Here is a 20,587-nt window from a genome sequence, read left to right as displayed (position 1 = left end):
GCCATCCCGCGGCACGTGCGGGACAGCCGGGGGATCCGGCCCAGCCGGCGCGGGGTTATGGAGGGCGGGTCCTGCCGGGGACCCCGATCTCCTCCTGTGACAGGGAGAGTCCCTCAGCGGGCGCGGGGGGGGCTGGGGGGTGTGCCTGGGCCTTCGTAAAGCCTTTGCCAGGCTCTCCCGCAGCATCTCCCGGAGGAACCGGCCGCCGTGGCTGGGGCGGGCGCGTTCTGTGTGGGGTACGAGACCGGCCGGACGGCTGAGCCCGAGGAGCGGCGCTGAGTGCAGCGGAGTATGGCCCCGGTGCCGGGCCCCGGCGCGGCCGCCCCTCGGCCCCTGTGCCAGGTGCGGGCCCCTCAGCGCAGGGGGGACGTGGGGGGCTGGAGCGTGCCCAGAGCCGGGCAGGGGGCTGGGGAAGGGGCTGGGGCACGAGGCTGGTGAGGAGCGGCTGGGGGAGCCGGGGGGGTTTGGCCCGGAGAGGGGGAGGCTGAGGGGAGACCTTATCGCCCCCTCGACTGCCCGGCAGGGGCTGTGGGCAGGGGGGGTCGGGCTCTTCTCCCGGGGAACGAGCCACAGGGCAGGGGGGACCGGCCTCGGGTTGCCCCGGGGGAGGTTGAGGTTGGAGACTGGGGAAAGTTTCTTCCCCGAAAGGGTGGTCAAGCCCTGGGAGGCGGTGGAATCCCATCCCTGGAAGTGTTTAAAGATGTGGTGCTTAGCGATAAGGTGGGCCTGGCAGTCCTGGGTTAATGGTTGGACTTGATAATCTCAAAGGTCTTTTCGAGCCTAAATGATTCTATGATAATGTTAAATAGTTTAACAATTAAAAAAAATACTTATACTACATACATTCCCTCTTTTAACAGTTGACTACTACTGTCACTGTAGAAATAAAAATTTTCAATCTCCACCAAAAAAAAATAGAAAACTATGCAGAACCTGAGTGTTACCAGCTACAGGTAAATAGGAAAACCTGGGTAATTATTGCTCCTCAAGTAAACTGAAGTAATAGATTTCAAAGCATGCAAGCCAGAAAAAAACCCAACCGCAGAATAAACGGGCACAGCTGCAACTTCACAGGGAGCCCCACACCATATAATAAGCTCATTAATACAGCAGTATGAGGAGGTTTTACGTATAGCTTTTGGGAGGACACAAATGGAGCCATTGTACCTGTGGCACAGGTTGCTGCATGTATCCCTGCTGCTGGAGTACTTGCTGGTTAACAGGGTGGCTGGATGTCGAGTAGCCTGGAGCAGAAACCGGTTGGCCCGCGGGTGGTGGAGGTGGAGCAGCTGCAATGATATAACCAGGCTGCTGCGGGGGCTGGAGCACTACCGTGGACTGGAACATAGCGGTATGCGGTTCAGCTGGGTCAGCAGGTGGCTGGCGGGCAAGACTCATATGGCTAAATTGTGATCCTAGGTTGTCTTGCTGTAATAGTTAAAAAAAAAAAGGAAAAATGACATGAAAAAATGTACATTCAAGAATAAACCAGCCAGATATCTCAGTCACTTTCAGATATGCATATCTCCAGTTACTGTGCATTAGCAGCATCAGCCACAGAATAACAGGAAAGCACAAGATGGAACGCAGCAGTAAGTTATCTTTCAGGGCTGACAGCAGGAGAGGACATCCACATTCAGAGACTTCACTTGTTTCACTGCAAATATTTTTGGATTACATCTGCCTCTACTTATTGTAAGAATTCAATTGTCAAAAATAGTCAGAATTTGTGTCACTAACATTTCCAGATTGGGCTCCAAAGCTTGAGTGAAAACATCTAGCACCCGTTAAAATAGCAGAAGGCATTAGTATTGCTAAATTCATTTTTGGTTTTAAGAGCTTAAGTTAATGAGGCTCTAATCCTGAGTAATAAGGTACATTCCTCTAACTTGGTATTATACTACATGCAAGGATTAATTTAAGTAACAGCTGCAAGAAATGTATTCTAGTGGTTACCTACTATCTGTATTGTATTAACATCTGAAAGTATGATACCGATTGCACTGAGCGCTGTAGGACTCCTGTGAAATTTGAAACTTCTATTACCGTAACCCCAAGCTCCACATTTTTATTTATTTTTTTTTTTTACAAGCAAATCAGCATCAAATTATCGACATCCTGGAAATTAGAAGCGATCACTAATATTGTATTTTTTTGCTAAACAGGAAATCTTGGTTAAGACTTCAGAAGTGGACTCTCCAAACATAGAGGAACATTAGAAATATTTTAAGACCACTTGATAGTCTCTTAGATTATCCTGAAGATGACAGGAGTTAATCAAGAAAAATTGCAAGCTTCATCTTTTACTGATTAGCTACGTTCACATCTTATGATGAAATTTTAGAGTTCCCAGGCTGAAGATAATCTTCCATTACCACTGCAAATATTTAGTATAATTTTGCAACTTAAAAAGCCCTATTTTTGTTAGGTCAATTAACTTTGCTTTTGGCATTGCATTCTTTAGTGACGCCTATTCACACAACTATAATGCTTTTCTACATTGGATTTTACATTCTGCTTTTCATAACACCTGGTTTAGAGAAGAGATACCGATATTTAATTCTGAATTAATACTACCTCTAAAACGTCCAAAGGGTAAGCCCAAGCAATACACACTTATTTCTGTGATACCACCAATATGAGTAAATTCTGGGCTAGTCAGTTTGTCCTGCAGTGCCGTGTATAGGACAAGCACGATTAACCACTGAAACATGGTGTCATCGATAAACGGCCAAAGCAGACTTTCCTGTACCAGCTCAGATGTGTTGGTGCATTTAGATTACGAACCCAGACCATCAATCCTTTTCACTGCGTTACTGACGTTACAGTCAGCAGGAATACATTTCTGACACTGCTGGCACACTTAGTATTTGAACCCATTTCCTCAAGGTGAAATGCTTTGAAATTATTATAAGCCTGGAAGGAGTTTCATTCTCTGCTTTAACAACCATATGCCCAACAATAGCGAATCATGGCATGAGACACCTGAACTAGCGCTTTAGTCATATGCTAAACTCACATAGGAAGCTCACACTGGTTAATTAACCATCCTCCTTTCATTACTAATGAGCTAAGTTACACTGACTGCAGTCCACACATATGCAAACTCTAAAGTAACATGAGAAACAACATCACTAATAACAGAACACTCTCCATGAAGTGCAACTCCCTTTTCGAATTGTATACCTGAAGTACGTATAACAGTTACAATATACTTTTAATTATACGCAGACTACTGAATTCAGATAAATCTGTATTATTAGAAGATATTTCTGATTAATGTTGAAAGCAGTAACAAAATACAAACTCTGAATATGTACTAAAGTAGCTATCGTACACTGTGTGGGTTTGCCTTAGCTTGCCCCTAGGTGCCCATCAAGCTGCTCTATCACCCCCCCCTCCTTAGCAATACAGGAGGAGAAAATATGATGAAAATCTCATGGGTCAAGAAAAGGACAGGCAGATTGCTCACCAATTACCATCACAGGCAAAAACTACCCAACTCGGGGAAGACTAATTTATTGCTAATTAATAACAGAGTAGGCTAGTGAGAAATAAACCCAAAACTAAAATCAGCTTCCCTCAACCTCCCTGCGCTCAACTTCACTCCAAACTCTTTCACCTCCTCCTCTGACTGTCCCAGGGGATGGGCAGTGGAGGCTGTGATCACAACACTTCATCTCTGCTGCTCCCTCCTCCTCACACTCTTCCCCTACTCCAGTGCGGGCCTCCCCCACAGGCCACAGCCCTTTCCAGGTGGGTCCTTCCCATGTGCTGCAGTTCTCCATGAGCTGCTCCACTGTGGGTCCCTCCCATGGGGCACAAGCCCTGCCAGCAAACCTGCTCCAGCCTGGGCTCCTCTCCCCGCGGGGCCACGGGCCCTGCCAAGAGCCTGCTCCTGCCCTCCACAGGCCATGTCTTCCTTCAGGGCATCTGTCTGCTCTGGTATGGGATGCTACACGGGCTGCAGGGCAGATACCTGCTCTGCCATGGTCCTCTGTGGGCTGGCAGGGGAGAACCTGCTTCACAATGGTCTTCTCCACAGGCTGCAGCACCTGCAGCACCTCCTCCCTTTCCTCCTTCTGATCTTGGTGTCTGCATAGCTGTTTCTCACTCCCCTCCCCTACACAGCTGCTGCACAGCATTTTTTTTTTAACCTTTCTCAAACGTATTATCACAGAGATGCCACCAGCAGTGATGACTAACTCAGCTTTGGGCAGCACAGGGTCACTCTTGCAGCTGCCTGAAATTGGCTCTGTCTGACATGGGGTTAGCCTCTGGTCTCGTCTTGCAGAAGCCACCCGCGCAGCTTCTCCACTACCAAAATGTGCCACACAAATCCAAGATAAACTTGTATTCATTAGAGTATGAGAGCAGCTGGGGAGTTGGGAAGCCTCAGTTTTTAAGCTGGGCTCTAGTTCAGATTCTGCCTTGGATAACTCTTCTCCTTTATTTGGTTTCGGTTTCAATTTGTTCAGGGTTTGGGTTTTTTTTGTTTGGTTGGGTATTTTTAAACACAAGAGACTAAGGTATTTCATTTCCAGCTTCTATTTATTAAACAAGGGATGCTAGTGAAGTGGGAGCGTTCTGGCAAAGAGGCTAGAAAAAGGTAACCTCAAAAAACCAGAACAGCCTATCTCTCAAAATGTATTAGGGTTCAGCAGCAGACAAAGAAACAGGAAAGGATGGAAAAAATTAATCCAGACACATAAAAAGGTATGACTGGCTAACAGAAGAATAGCATTTTAAAGCTGTTCCTTTACAATGGGAGATAATAGATATCTAAATATAGAGATATATATAGTCCTAATCATATATGTTTCTGCTAAACTTGAAATAATCACACTAAAATCTCAGGAGCTATTTTCCCCCACTCAGCTAATATATTACCTTGACTGAAAAGCTAGCCAGTCATTACACTGGTATCACACCCCACTTATAAACAACCAAGCAAAGGTCAGCATCCACTAAAGATTAACCCATGCAAGGAAGAGATGAACAGAAGATATAATACCACAGAATATTGCTGTGTAGAGGAGACTGGCAGGAGCGGGGGTGGATAAGAGACTGCAGAGTACTGAACAGGCTGGGAAGAAGGCTGCAGAGGCCGCATAGGCTGAAGAAATAACAGGTTTATAAACATGGTTAACATCAGAGTAAGGGAAGTGAAACCAAAGTCAAAGTCTTTTGCAATAGAAAAAAGCAACTATGCTCCAGAAAAGCAGCTATGCTCCATTACCAAAAAAGGGAGCGGATACTTTTTTTTAAGCTCAAGACTGCATAGAATTAAAACAGAAGCAATTTTCAATATCTCTGTCTGCTAGCAGAAATAGATTTGCTTTATTTGTTATATATATTATTAGCTGTATGTCAGGCAAATTGCTTCTATTTAACATTTCCTGTTTGTTTTACAGATTTTTTTTTTTAAATTATAAAATAAAAACTACACGTGCATTCTAAATACGAGTTGTTTCAAAGCATCTAAAGACAGCATGAATTTACTAACCACAGATTCAAACATATGACCATCAATTATTCAACAATACTACAATATTTTCCCTGGATGGTGGTTATTCCAACATCAGAAAGCCATCACTGCTGACAATATTTTGGGCAGGTTCAACTCCAGTATCCACTGAGAAGGCAATCACTGAAGATTTTGTGAAGAATTTGTGAAGAAAACTGCAAACACCACATACACATTTCCATAAACTAAATAGGGACGAGGAGCACAAATGAGCCTTTTTCATAACAAACCATCTCTACCGTGGCGTATATGCAGGTATCCTGAACAAAAGATTTAAACATGGAACAATGAATAAAGATAAAGATTTAGATGAAGTTCTATGAGTAAGTTTTTGATAAAATTTGAGAACAATTTAAAAATACCACAGGAGACTACAGCCAGTAGCTTGGTGCCTGAAATAGCTGTTGTGAAAAGAGGCAGTATTCTCCCTTCTCCTGACCATACACACTCTTTTCTTTTCCTCTTCTTCAAGGGCTGAGGTCATCTTGAATCTGGCTTATTTTACTAAATTACTCCTGTACAAGAGGATAAAATACAGCCTGTACTCCAGCATGCAGTTTTGCGAGTAGAGTAAGCCAAAGTGCTACTAAAGATGCGTTCCCAGCCTACCAGTCCTAAGCTACCTCTTTTGTGCCATGACTAATGCTTGTGCAGTACAGCCCAAGAACTCATCTGGCCTAAAAAAGAAAATCTTAAGACAAGAAAACAAAGATTTCAGTTGGACTAACTCCCTTCCTAGACTGCTGACTGCATTACTGTTAATGCCAGGGGAAACCACACCAGTGTGACTACTGATGAAGGCAGAATCTTTTTCCCAGAGTATAGGTATGTTTTCTAAGCATGATATTTCTTGATACCATAACATTTTCACAGTAAGATATCTTTATATTTTTTAAGAAAAAGCTGCCTACCCCATTCAGTTAGTAGCAGAACTGGTAGTTCTGAGAAGTGTGGGAGAAAAAGTCGTTACCCACATCTATTACTTCTTCACATACGTTTCAAGAGAACAAACCTACTGCTCCCTTGTTATCAGACAGCAGTCTGGCAGTATCAAGTCATCAATACAAGCATCATGTGTTTGACATGTGCACCTGTGAGAGGATGTGATTAGCTGCTGGCTGTTGCTGAGGTGGCGTGGGAAGAGGTGGCTGTTGAGGAGGTCCAGGCACTTGGGTCCTAACAGGTTGCTGAGGCATAGGAGGGTTGTACACAACTGGAGTGCCATCTGGGTTAAGGAATGGCTGACCTGGAAAGTCGAAAGAGAACAAACACAGCCACATGACAACCAGCTGCATCATCTAAGCTTGCAGAAAATTAAGACACATGTATTTACAGTAGGCAACGTGATAAAATAACATTTGAAAATAAGTGAAAGTCATACTGTTTAAAGTAACATTCATGCCAAATCCCCACAACTACATTTATAATGGCAATGACTAAACAAGCCTTGTATTTGACAAACTACATGCAGTTAAACTCCACAACATTTAAGGCAAACAAAGATACCCCACTCTAATTAGCCAACACAAATATTTACTGTACCCTGCTTGTCTTGAAAAGTCATTTCTAATTAAGGGGATTGAAAAGGGCAGGCATAATAAAGGAAAACCCTACCAAAAAAAAAACTATTTCAAGGACTTTTAAAAAGGCAATTACATTAATCTCCTTTAATCAGTTTGAACACCAATCAGAACACAGGAGAGCTTAAATGCAAATACTTTAAAAACTACGTAAATTATAAACAAAATTCTGATGCCTGGGTTGGGGAAAAAGCAAAATGAATCAAAGGAACAACAGATCAGCTAATAAGGACTTGCGTCTAGCTACTTAATGAAAAGTGTCTTGCATTGGCTTGTTCCGATCATTAAGGTCCAAATACCGATGTAAATTTTTCTCTCCTATGCTATAAATATTTTCTTGTCCAAGATTCTTTCCAGAAAGGTATAAACTAAGACTAAAGCCTCTGCACCCTAGCCAGGGTCCTGTCAAAGCAGACCAATGCTCCTTCAGGCTTCTTCGTCCCATCAATTTAAATGCAACTGGCCAACAGAAAACCGTAAAAGTTACTGAAGGACGGACTGAGGCAATCAATGCAAGGTACAGGCAGGAAGCATGAAAAGACTTGCAAAAATAAACTACTGCAGGTGATCAAGCTATATTCAATTCAGCTTAACAGATTTCTCTTTAATGCTCAAGAATTGGGAATGTCCATATAAATAGGGAATCAGATTTTCTCATTTCCTTCTACCGTTTTCTGGCAATCACAGGAGCTTAATTGTTTCTGTTTAGTGGCTGAGTAAGAACTGTCTTTTCCGAATTACTGTCTGCAGCTACTGAGAAGAATGACTCTGTTGACCTAAGGTCATGAGGATCCTCTGTCAAGAAATGCTGAGGAACTACTCTATCTTTTTATGAACTCTTGACTGTCATTTGGAACAATAAAGCCAGATGAACAATTATAGACTATAATGATTTGAGTACATTTTAAGTCAGAAGTTTATCAGAACCTGGATATTCCTTATTCTGGAAGTGTACTTTGTCTTCCATTAGACACTCATCAGACATTAAAAATTCTGTTATGAAAGACTGTTAATGACTGGTTTAAATACATTGAAAATGGTTAAAATGTAGAAAGGATCACAATTTGAAGATCAGACTAATTTTAATTAATGTCAGAGTTAAGTCTACAATCCTGCTGCTTTTTCTAAGGGAAGTGCAAGGACAAGATGCTTTCCAATGAAAAACTTCCACAAACACATTTGTTTCTCTGCCCTTCCCTGTTGCTATGTGGAAGTCCCATCAATGTAACAGGGAAAATGACCAACAGTACAGGAGGAAGAAAGTGAAACTAATCACATGCAAAATACTGACAAGCGCTTAACTGAAATGAAGATGACTCAAAACCCACTATTTTTGAAATGAGAAAACTCTTATCATGTTTTACATGAAATTACTGTCAAGCTGATGGTATTGTTTCAGTGCCTGCAACATCTGTTTTGCTGTACAGTTAACGCTAAAGATTTTAAGCGTGGTCATGCTATAAACTCATAATATGAAAAATGACAGCCAACATTCCTCATATTTAATACAGAGTACAAAGTAATCTCTCTAGTCTACACAAACCCTGAACCCACTTACTCTTCTAGCAAAACTTGTTCTCATATTTGTCTTCAGATGGTCACCACACACAATGGAAAAACCACGTGTAAGATGCACAACGAACACTTTAGAACTACAAAACCTAAGGTAATAGTTCTGTTGTCCAGAACCTAGGTCTAAGATGGCAAATGCATCCTCTTCCAAATGCAATGACTATCTATGAAAATTAGATGCTATAGCTAGTATTTGTAATGAACTTTTTAGCAAGACTGGCTTCAACTATTCATTTATACAGTAAAGGCATTTAAGAGAAATCTTAAAATGCAGAATCATTAATTAAAAAAAATCTCAAAATTTTGTATACAACAGCAACCGATTTAGATAAAGGAAAAGAAATTTACCTCTTTCAATGTTAAACTTTTTAGTTACAGAAAAGAAATAGTAACTGATCATTTTAACAACCCCAATTGAGAAAAATTTAGTTTAAAGCATCAAATGTGGTTATATTCAAACAACAAAGTCCACCTACAGAATGCTGGGAAATATATCCCGAAGTATTTTTTATACAAGGAAAACAAATCTTTAAACTAAGTATATAATAATTTTTGAAAGAATATGGTCAAAAAATACATAAAAGGCAAATTAAAACTTTCAGGATTTCTTTATGTCTACAATGAAGTAAAATTTTTCCCAGAGAACACTAACTAGTCATTTAATCCAGACAAGTAGTTGCACACCCACTTGTGTCTACATTACGAACTATCAATTTCCTACTGCTTATTAAAAATACCAGTTTTGGCCAATTACACCAATATTTATTTAATTCTGCTTTAAACTGACAGAAGTTTAGAAATACCATGTAATCTCATACTTATTTCTTTCGCTTGCATTAAGTCAGCGTCACAAGCATAAAGACATGTAACAAACCAAACGAAGGATGATAAACTCTTTCAAGCCAATATAAATACTCCTTCAGGCTCTGTCCCCTCACTGAAACTGTTTCATAGTAGCACTGGGAAAGACTTTGCCCCCTCCCAGACAAAGCCAAAACAAGGTTACTCTGTGTTCTGGATAATAAATCATAGCGTTTTCATATTTTGCGCAAGTCACTCATTAAAATTTCACATATAAGTCAAAACTTTACTAGAGAGAATCAAGTGAGTTTACTTATTCCTTTGATCCTAGAGTCATGCTTTCTTTTTAAATTAAGAGCACTGAACAAACACAACCACAAAAAAAAAAAAAAAGAACAAAAGAACAATACTGACATTCAGTCTTATGTAAACACTCGTGCATTTTTCTCCAAGTTCTTAATTGTAACAAAAACATCCACAAGCGTGTACCAACCTGTTTGAGGGTTGATCAGAATACTGCCAGGCGGTATGCCTGCCGCTTCCAAGGGAAGCAAAAAGAAGCTAGTGCTAGTAGGTGCCACTTGCCCGCTTATGCCACCATCAAAGGAAAGAGAGTTACTAGTGCTGACAGTTGGATAGACGGCGGGTGTGCCATGAGAAGGCTGGCTTAGAGCTGGCACTGGAAGAGGCTGCTGGGTGTGAGAAAGAGAACCCGTGGATGACCCTACACTACTAGAAGACTCTGAACCTAGGAAAGGAGTAATGAGAAATTGTTTTTACCTACAGACAGAAACATCATGCTCATGTAAAATATATACTTGTAAATGCTTACCCTTAAAGCTCAGCGTTAAGTACATTATTAAACAGTGACCTTTTCAATGAACTCCCCCTTCCTGTCCCCTGGAATACCGTTACAAGATTTCTTCTGTGAACCAAGGGTCAATTCAGCACTGCTTTGCACTGTCAAGTGAGGCTTTCATATCTAGCTCTGATTTTCTGGACAAAAAAATACATGCCCGCACATATGCACATGTGCTAACCTTCAGTTCATCTGCAATTCATGTAAGCGACTGGTCACTTACTCCAAAATGATGCACGCACATATGTACCAACTGGATACGCTGAAGCGATGAACACACATACACAGCCTACAACTACAGCGTACGTGCCGGCCGCGGGGTAATGCTGCTGCAGCGGCCCTTCAGGTATGCTAGCTAAATTCACATGCTCTTTAGACAGCCTGCATGCAAGCAATGACCATTTTCTTTTTGCTACTAGATGTCAGAGATCTTCTCTGACTCACCTGCTGGATAAACGGCAGAATACTAATAAACCTCAAACTATTTTTTTTCTTCCTCTGACAATTTTCAGACCAAAATCAAGAATATAGCTGGAAAACATTAAAGTAATATGGTAGCTTTAGCCTAGTTTTATGCAACAATTCAAAGTGAGTACAAAATAGCTGATTGAAAGCTATAATCATTTTACAGATATGAGCGACTACAGACATTGCAAGGCAGTGGAGAACCAGACCCTGAGCGTTCTGAAAGCCAATGCATGCAGCTAAAAGCAATATTCCAAAAGTCCAACATGAAGAGGTCTGTAGAACTGCACTGTTCCTAGATCACTGTATACCTAGATCTTTAGGTAGACAGTTCATCACACTTTTTATTAAGTCTTTGCTATGATACTTGCAGTACTTGGAAACAGAATATAGTTGTTTAAATTTAAGAACTCTTCATTAGCAGCATCTATACAATCTAGAAGAGAAAGCAAGACTCAAAAAGGGCTGTGATGGAATTTATCTACTGTTACTTTGCAGCCCTTCATAAAAATTTCTAATTGTAACCCTTTTACGTATGAAAAGACAGTACAGCTTGAAGCACTTGTGGATGGCTATTAACCTTTTTTTTGTTGCTAGATGAAGTGAATACAAAGCTATTAATTGTAAACTGGGCAAAAAAGCATATCCCCAGCTCTGTAAAACCATCTTCACCTGACCAGATTTACTTTAATTAGATTTGTTTACAAGTGTATCCACTTCTAGATTATGTAGAGAAATTAGACTGAAGCCATCATAATTAAAGCCAATTACATCCTCAATCAAAACGAACAAACAAAACCAAATTTCAACACATGCAGCAAAATCACCACAACCTGTAACTGCAGTGAAGCAACAACCATCAAACAGGCAATTCTGAACGTTGAATGTTAACTCTCAGGATGCCAAAATAAAGTTTCCCGCAAAATTTTAAGAATCCATTTCTGTTCTTACAATTTAGAAAACAGGTTTGTAAGAACGTATTTTACATATACACTATTGTTAGGTTGTAGTTTCTTTTCAAGCTGTGCCACATAGTATTACTACATTGCTAAATGAAGTAACTCAATGTGAGGGCATCATTTTACAGCACATGCAGAAGTACCTTGGAATGTATTTTTTTATACAAGTATACAATGGAAAACAGAATTTGTAACTGTTTTACCGCATTAAGATAAAGAAGTGTGGTGATATACCTATAAGGTAGTGGTGGTTTAAGGGAAAGCAAAAAATTTAAACAGGTCCTCATGAGACAGACGTTGTATAAATATGATCAAAGCCAAGCATAATACAAGCAAGCAATGGTATTGGTTTTTTTACAGTTCTACTTCAAATTCTGAAGTAGTGCATCTGTAACCCACCCGTGTATTACAAGCCTCAAAATTCCTCACAACCATGATTACCTATAGGGTCAAATTACACAGGCATTTGGAATACAAATATTTACTAAATTTCATTTTTGACCCACAGAAGATTTATACCCATATTTTCGGAGATTCTGTTTTGAAATTAATCACAAGTTAACACATCTTTGAAACCCAGACTCTTACAAAATGAGCATTTTCCCCCAACATTTAAGAATCTTACAATTAAACAGTACGCTTAGTTCCAGTGATCTGATTTTTCAGCAATCTAAAAATGATGTAAGCTTTAGCGCCGTATTCATTTAGATTTAACATTGGCACTGAAAGATATCACAATAAATATAACTAACAACCCATAGTGCTGCTTTTTCCCAGCTAGTAGGACAGCAGCACACAGTTTCCCAAGACTGCACAACGCGGCTTTGCCATGCTGAAACTAAAGACTTGAACTCTAAATTTGTATTTCATATAAAGTACTTCTGTTGATAACCAGTTTCAAATCCTTCGTATGAGATAAAATGCGTTTAGCTTAACACCATCTTTAACGGGCTTTAAAATTCTACTTCCAAAGTGAAAAGTTTTCATCTCATTTGTTACCTGAGCTCTTGCTCTCCAAGGCAGTTAGGCACTACAGGGTTAGGGCTGTAGTCGTTCTGTATAAGCAGCACCCACTGTATCCAGCGGGAGTTGTATACACGGAGCACCTACGGGACGGAAGCCTCTACATACGTACACATCTGCAACACGCATCAAGTATCAAACCACCAGGTATTTCACTGCTATGTAACTATGTATTCATACAGATTTTATTATACCTGTCTTAGACAGCCTGCCTGTGCTTTTGCTGCTTCCAGAACTATCTCCTCTTGTCAGAACTGATATCCCACTGAAGCTGCTGGCTTTCGTTACAGCTGGCTTCAGATTGCGGATGGAGCTATCAGAGTCGGTGCTGCTCCAGGGACGGGGTTCACAATACTTCAGCTCATTCTCAGTACTGCTCTGATGGCTGTTGGCTGATCTCCCTGATGTTTCCTTATTGATTCTGCAAGTTATAAACTAAACTTTTAGCACAAGCATCAATTGCAAAATAAGGGAAAAGAAAAAAAAAGAAAAAAAAAAGAAAGAAAAGAAAAGGTGAAATGCATGCAGAATACTTTGGGATTTTATTTTTTTTTTAAAGAAAGCATCAAATACCTAAGTATCTGTCGTCTTTGTTGTGTACTATTAGTTTCTTCCTCCTGGATTCTGTTGACATTTTAATAAGATAGCTTAATATTTATTAAGAAAATAGAAAAATGAAACAGAATTAAACTGCAAATTTTCTTACCTTTTATCAGTGAAATAATTCTCTTGGGAACACAGGGACTGAGGGGCAAAGAAGTGTAGAAATTAATATGAATGGCATCTAGAACCCCCAACTACAGTGCAGTAACAAAACATGCTGCAATTTGGAATCTTTTGTGCTATACACGGACTTTTACAGCACCCTCCTTATATTAAGCTGCCTGAAAACTTAACCTCTTTGGTGGATAATTTCCATGTTACGGGAAAAAGAAGACAATATAAAAAGGCCCATCTGCAGGAAATAAGAGTTAGCATTAGAACAGTTACAATGCTGACCATTTTTTTTTTAATCCGTGTTTTTCTGAAGTTACAATTATTCCATTGGGCCTTCGCTGCCTCCTGTAATTTCCAGCTGATGCGTGACTTCGCAAGTCTGTTAACATCACCTGAGTTGCCTTGTCTTCCGCTTGAAAGTGTGAAACAGAAGATGACGCTGGCTACTGCAATAATTACACTGAATTCTTTGGGTACAAGTACACATATACTAAAAAGCAGAGAGAATATACAATCCAAAAGGCTATTATTAATGTCAATTATGTTGTCCTTGACTGTGACTTTCAACACTTGGTACAAAGCTCTGCAGGGTAAAATACACGATAAATAAGTATGCAAAAAGAGAAGGTTATTTTACATTCAAAAGTCTGTTCTTTTTGTTTGTAACTAAGGTGAACAAAACAACAAAAAAGCGCTCTGGGAAAATATCTGGATATAGCAAATTAGCCTCTCAGAGCTCATTACTCTTTCTTCAGAACAAGAATCTGGTTTTAGATGTGTAAGAGCTCCAGATAAGTGTCAGAAAGTGGATTATTAGAAGTAATGCATATTTTTGAAGACCTATTTGTATTGTTTCACTCAAAATGATTAAATATAATCACTACTTGTGATTGAATTATAGTTTACAATGTTACCCTGTTTGATAACTCCAGTTAAGAGACTAGACTTCCAGATTTCTGACTGAAACTTCACATATGGGAACTCAAAATCGTTTTACTGTCACCAGCCATAGACACAAGTGAGGAAAAACCCCCAACATTTTGCTTTTTTTTTTTGTTTTAAATGGGTTGTGCTCTGAGCAACAACTGAAATGACTGCAGTATCAAAACTCTAACTTAAATTTCAGTATGGGGCGAAATAATTCATTGAAATAGGTAATGCTAGATAATGCACCAAAATAATTCCTGAAGGTTGCTAGAGTTTCATGCAGTACTGCTTAGAGAAAACAGAAGATTTCTCATTAACTTCGGTGTCGTTTAAAACTCACTCAGGCCACATTAGTGATTCTTATCTACTCAATCGCCTTCAGAAAACAGACAGTTTCCCAGAAAGAGGTATCATTTAACCAAAACCACAGATGCACATATGTGTGTGAAGTATTCATACAAAACACCGTAAGATTTTCTTTGATACATACATCTTGTGCAAATATTCTTTCTCTAGCTCTCTGATACTCTTCTTCACGTTCTTCTATGGATTTACTTCTTCTGTCATCTTTTAATCGTATTCTCATCTAAATTAAGTGATACAGTGTCAACTTCTACAGAAAAAGTATAAATACACAGTCAAATACAGCCAGTGCAAGGCAATAACCCATACATATTTTACCTGGTTGTCATCTTTGTCTAAACTAGAGTTATCTCTTTTAAGGATGTACCGCTTCTGGAAATCATCACCCTTCTCATCCTTTATATGCTCACAAAACTTTTGGTCAGGTCTGTGGAAAGTTGTTAGAAAGAAAATATTTATGGTTTTGTAAACAAACTTATACTATACACAGTGGAGCAAACTGAAATATACTCAAGATTAACGTTACATATACTTAATACTCTAACTGAATTGACAGGCTTTGGTTGTCCAGGCAATGGAAAAGGTACCAAAAATGTAAGATGATGTGTAGCCCTGACAAGTCCTGTTCCTGAGACATAACAAACCTGCTTTTAAAATCTCTTCCTCCTTCAAAGCTTTTGCTTCAATTTCCAATTAAGGTGGCAAGCAAACCACATGCCATTGGGGAATCAGAAGTGCTCTTGAATCCAGACTGGTGCCATGCAATGGATATTGGGCATGCATGGAAGTGAAGATAGGTGCTTTCTGCTAGAGCTGTAATATCCCAGAATTCATTTCAAGGGAAAACAGAAGATAAGAAGATAGAGGAGAAAGCATTGAAACTTATGAACTTCTAAACCAAAACTAAGTAGAAATAAGCAAGAGAAGAACAGTACAATGCAGGCAAGCAAGGGCTTCGTAAGATCACTGAGAGGATGAAGCAACAGATATATATATTGTTTTGGTATTTTATCTACTTTGTGAAAGAAAATGAGATATTTTGCAAACTCTTGTTATTAAAAACAGATACCGAGTACCTAAGACAACAAAAATATTACTATTGTAAAAGAAGTTCTCAGACAATCAGGAAATATTTGTCTAATAAAAGACAAAACATATTTTTACTCTTCTCTATTTCTCTTTCTTTATTCGTTACCCGGGACATCTGTGTAGAGTCAGGAGATCTTTCTCTATAAAACAGCCAACCCTAACTATTAGTTGCTGGATGCCCAAACATAATTAGCAGGCATTTCACAGAACCTTTAGACTGTCTTACCTCTTTCTTTTAAAGGTCCCTGAATTTACTGCCCTGCAATCACCAACTTCCCACTCCACTGAGACGTCCCAGTATGCACTGGGTTGTTGATGTCAGTAACATCACTGATCGGCGAAGGAGCCGGGAATCTGCCTATGAGGAAAAGGTAAGTTTGGTTTTATTCAACATGGAGCAGATCTCCAAGGTTTTCTTTCTAAATTCTTATTTTATATCCAAAGCGATTTAAAATAAGAATACTGAAAACATTAAGAATCTTAATGTCTGCAGGTTAGATGAAATGCCTGCTAATTAGTAACTACACCTATAGGGGGCTTCCAGAGGCCATAAGCTATTTAAATACAGCCTAGAATAAAAAAATGCATAAAAAAGAAGAAATCATTTTTTAATAGTTCTTATTCCACATTTGAAGTGCTAGAGTGAAGCTTCAGTCTAGAGAGACTGGTAGATGCAAAGGCAACAGATTGGAAATGTACGGCTTTACAAGTCAGTTTATCGAGCATGTATAGCCAAAGCAAAAACACATACAGGAATATGTAAGGTATTTAACATATATTAAGGCTCTCTGTATTTTTCTAGAAACTTTAGAGGAAGAAACTGTTTACTGAAGCAAAATTCCAGCGTGGCATATCATTTTGGTTCTAGTGACTCTAAAGTTAGGGTAGACAATCAGATTTTTTTCTCCCGAAGCTATGGAGAGTGTACACAGAGACTGGGATTAGGATGCAGGTGCTATTTTCACGTTCAAATCATAGAGTACTTCAAAAAAATAATGGTGTCAAGGTAAATGCTTTTAAGTTAAAACTAGAAACCAGGTGGCATAAATACACCAACGTATTAGTCCTTTGTCTTTAAGAGAGAATGAGGAGACAGAGCAAGTGCAGAGAACAGAGAGAAAGGCTGGGTCCTTCGAATGAAAACAACGCATAGCTTTTGGAGTTGCCGTGGCCCCCCCATGCTACTTTTTTTGTAATATGGATTTGCCTAGTGGTTTCTCCAAAAGCTCCCCAGCCCTCACAGTAGAGTAGCATGCCATGACTTGTTAACCTTGTTGACACTTCCACTGATGAGATGTCTGTCTTCCCTGCTATGCTTATTTTGTAAGGCCACGTGAGATCTGTAAGCAACATCATTCCAACAAAAGACTTCGATGCCTGAATTTTCCCAGTAGATTTTTACAGTAGATTTTACAAAAGCAAAGTTGTGCAAGTCTTGCCCTCTCCCTTCACCAAATCAGAAACGACCCTGTTCTAAGTTAAGAGCTGATTCTGCTTTCCAAAAGAAACAAATAATGTACTTTGCGCACTTTACTGGTATAAATCTTTAAACACATAAATAGTTGATATAGATTCATATTCCACAGAAACAAAGTTAGCAATGTACCTCTGCAGGAAAAGCCACAAGAATTCTTAATTATCAGGTAACATCCTTTTTCCCCCAGAGTTTAAAAACGAAACAGATCACGTTACTACACAGCACCTGAACATGAATGGTAAAGATCTTGCAACTATGTCTCCTTGATGCATGGTTCCCCGTGAGTAGATAGACCCCTGCTGCTACAGGTGCAGCATCATTGCATAATACATCCCAGGTGTTAAATTTATGCATCAGAAAGTTTTTTCAAGACTTTTACACTTACATTCTTGTATTGCTAGTTTTATTTACTATGACTGACTTCCCGCTCTGGTCCACGTTGTGCTCTAATCCAAAGTAAGCAGCTACCCTGTGCAACAGCATTCTATGGTAAGATGTCATTGGGGGAAACTTTTTTCTTGGAACTCTGGAAGAAAGGAATAGTAGCTTGATTTAACAAACAGGAACGCTCTTGAATTCTTTTTTCCTATAGGAGTACAGTACTTACTCATTATTACCAATGAAATCTAAAATTTCCTGTTCTAATTTCAGCAGCATCATTCTGTCCCTGAAAATAAAAACACAGCAACTCACATATGAGACACTCCAATAACTGCAGTTGTATTCATCTTAAGAATACACAGGTAAGATCTGTGATCAAGGGTTGACGGCAGACTGTAAACAGGACTACCAGGTGTCAAATGCAGGTTTTTTTCAGGACAAAGTACTAATTTTTCACTAAGCTGTATTGTACTTAACCTGCCCAGTAAAGCATGCTGTTCTCATCTCAGAAATCAGAAATACAAAGATTCACCAAGCAATCTCTGCCCAGTAGGCTCAAAAGAAAGTGCAGTCATTGAGAAGACCATCTCAGGAAGAAGGAAAAGCAGTGACTAGGTTGTTTCTTGTCAGTTAGCATGGGTGAGATTTGCAGAGGCCTGAACTGGACCTTGGATTGTGAAGCACATCACGGAATCACTGAGACACAGAGTGACAGAGTACTGATAACAGGAGGCACTACTACAACATATCAACAACCAAGGGGTTAAAAGCTGGCACACACTGCAATGTTATGAGATATTAAGAGAATACAAAATAGCTACAACCGAAGGTGATAGAAATGAACATTAGTCTTAACGCTGATGCCAGTTCCAATAAATTATTAACGTCTAATGAAATTGACTGTCATACAGTTCACAATTTGCACACGTCAGATAACCTAAGCTTCCCAGTTACTGTGCATGTAAACCCACAGCAGACCTTCATCTACAATTTCTTATTTTCACTAGGACGCTTTATGACTTCAAATAGGAACAACATAAGAGCCTAGCAGAGGTCTGTGCTTTCTGACTTTACTTGATAGGACAAAATGACATTGGCCTCCTATCATAGCTCATTTTAAATTTTTTTGCCAAGAAAATGGAATCCCAATAAATTAACACATTGGAAATTGTAACTGTAATATGAATGAATAACAAATAGCAGTGAAATAACTTCTGTGATAGCAGCACAATCCCATCAAATCAATTTCTTGCCTTGTATGTATAGCCACAGACCTAGTATGAAACCCCATGGAGGAAAAGAACAAACAAGATAGACAGCAACATACCACAAACCTCAAAGCAGCAGAACCATGTCAACTCTATTGCTAACAACTGATGGACTTGAATGAGGGTAGATTTGGTTTCTGATGTGCAGAGTGAAGATGTGTATCTGCAACTATGGCTATATGGTACAGCTTAAAACAAAACAAAAAAACCCCCAACCAACTAGGTTGTGTGACGACACAGGCAACAAGAAGAAGAAAACCAGGAAGTTGACATTACCATTGCTTACCTGGGATTGTTTTTTAATGTATTTACTAAAAATTCATGAAGATCTATACCAGTGGAATCTGTATACTCTTGGCTGGAATCTAAGGGTGAGGGGGAAGAGAGCAAAATTACACTTTGAAAAGACACTAACACTATTTTTTTCCAGTTATGAACATACTATGTATGGATCAATATTACGTAACTATTAGGCATGTTATTCCCCAAATTAAACACTTGCATTTTTAGGGAAAAGACTCACAAGTAAAAAACAAAACAGAAAACCCAACAACATTATCCCCAAACCCCCTCCTTTAAGGTTAACATGGAAGCAAAATCTTCAGTAACACTATTGCCAATCTATCAACAAATTACTATATATTTTGAAGCAGTGTATCACCTTGAGTCACCTGATTTCCATCAACCTTCAGAATGTAACAGTTTAATTCATAAATGTTATTTTGTATTATTCAAAACCCTTGTTCTGTTGGGCTTTGTTTTCACAACATAATGCTCAGAAGTTTTCAAAAAGAAGTCTCACAACCTTCTGCCTCCTTTCTGGTTTCAGCAAAACAAAGTATTCAAAGTTACATTTTCTTCTCTAAAATATGTCACTGATAAGAGATGATTCAACACCAAATCCTCCCTTACATGAGCACCTTCCAGAGTTCCAAGTCTTCAAACTCAAAGCTGTATATGTTTTAACAATATTTGTGGAACTCTACTTCTTCCAAGAACTACTTACATGTTAACCTAGTCTCAAGTTGGGTACAGCTCAAACTTATGCCTAGGTCCTAGCTGTTCCAGGTCTTTTTGCAGTCAGTACAGAAATCAGTCATTGCAAACTGGCTTCTGTTAGCAATGAGAGGACTACTGCACGCAGAAGGGTAGGATTCAGTGGAGAAAGAAGCTATGCAGGCTTTTTCATTAGAAGCAACAGTGCCAGCAGAACAGCCTCTTGGCATAGCGGGAAACTGGGTGACCAAAGTGCCCAGTCTTCAAAAATGAGACCTAGTTTTCTCCTGGAGAAAGTCCACCTGAGGACAGGGAATCTCTAGTTCCCTAATACTTTATCTGCAGAGCTTGTTATGCTATCAATCCTGCCCATACGTTATCAACAGAGTATAAATGAAACCAAGCAAGTTTAAGCATTTATGGTTTGGGTTACGTTTGATTCTGAGGAGAGGAAGAAGAAGAAGAAGAAGAAGAAGAAAGGGGTATGCCTGGTAAAACAACTTTAAGATTGAATAATTATTAACTTTAATTTTCCTAATTTGCAAGTGAGCAATAATTTAGTTATAATTACTATAAGACTGAT

The 20,587-nt window shown here is 39.4% G+C and overlaps 1 protein-coding gene across 12 annotated transcripts in view; it reads right to left on the bottom strand.

The window, feature by feature from the left end:
* The window catches only part of R3HDM1 (R3H domain containing 1), a 54,505-nt gene that overhangs the window by 17,225 nt on the left and 16,693 nt on the right, over nt 1–20,587 (bottom strand). For 5 of the 12 annotated variants that reach the window (XM_080399626.1, XM_080399630.1, XM_080399636.1 and 2 more), the window contains 12 exons: nt 19,295–19,373; nt 17,967–18,026; nt 17,745–17,885; nt 15,112–15,220; nt 14,921–15,016; nt 13,493–13,530; nt 13,360–13,410; nt 12,981–13,207; nt 9,974–10,228; nt 6,619–6,773; nt 5,015–5,116; nt 1,168–1,428 (listed from right to left, as the gene is read on the bottom strand). In XM_080399626.1, the coding sequence (XP_080255752.1) occupies nt 1,168–1,428; nt 5,015–5,116; nt 6,619–6,773; nt 9,974–10,228; nt 12,981–13,207; nt 13,360–13,410; nt 13,493–13,530; nt 14,921–15,016; nt 15,112–15,220; nt 17,745–17,885; nt 17,967–18,026; nt 19,295–19,373 (1,574 nt within the window). The remainder of the gene's footprint in view (nt 1–1,167; nt 1,429–5,014; nt 5,117–6,618; nt 6,774–9,973; nt 10,229–12,980; nt 13,208–13,359; nt 13,411–13,492; nt 13,531–14,920; nt 15,017–15,111; nt 15,221–17,744; nt 17,886–17,966; nt 18,027–19,294; nt 19,374–20,587) is intronic. The other 7 variants (XM_080399634.1, XM_080399627.1, XM_080399628.1 and 4 more) reach the window with 5 other exon arrangements.

The sequence above is a fragment of the Falco punctatus genome (assembly GCF_963210335.1).
Source record: "Falco punctatus genome assembly, chromosome: 8".
In the NCBI taxonomy this organism is placed as follows: domain Eukaryota; kingdom Metazoa; phylum Chordata; class Aves; order Falconiformes; family Falconidae; genus Falco; species Falco punctatus.
The sequence above is the reverse complement of the archived record's forward strand: the minus strand, read 5'-3'. Positions and strand labels throughout refer to the sequence as shown.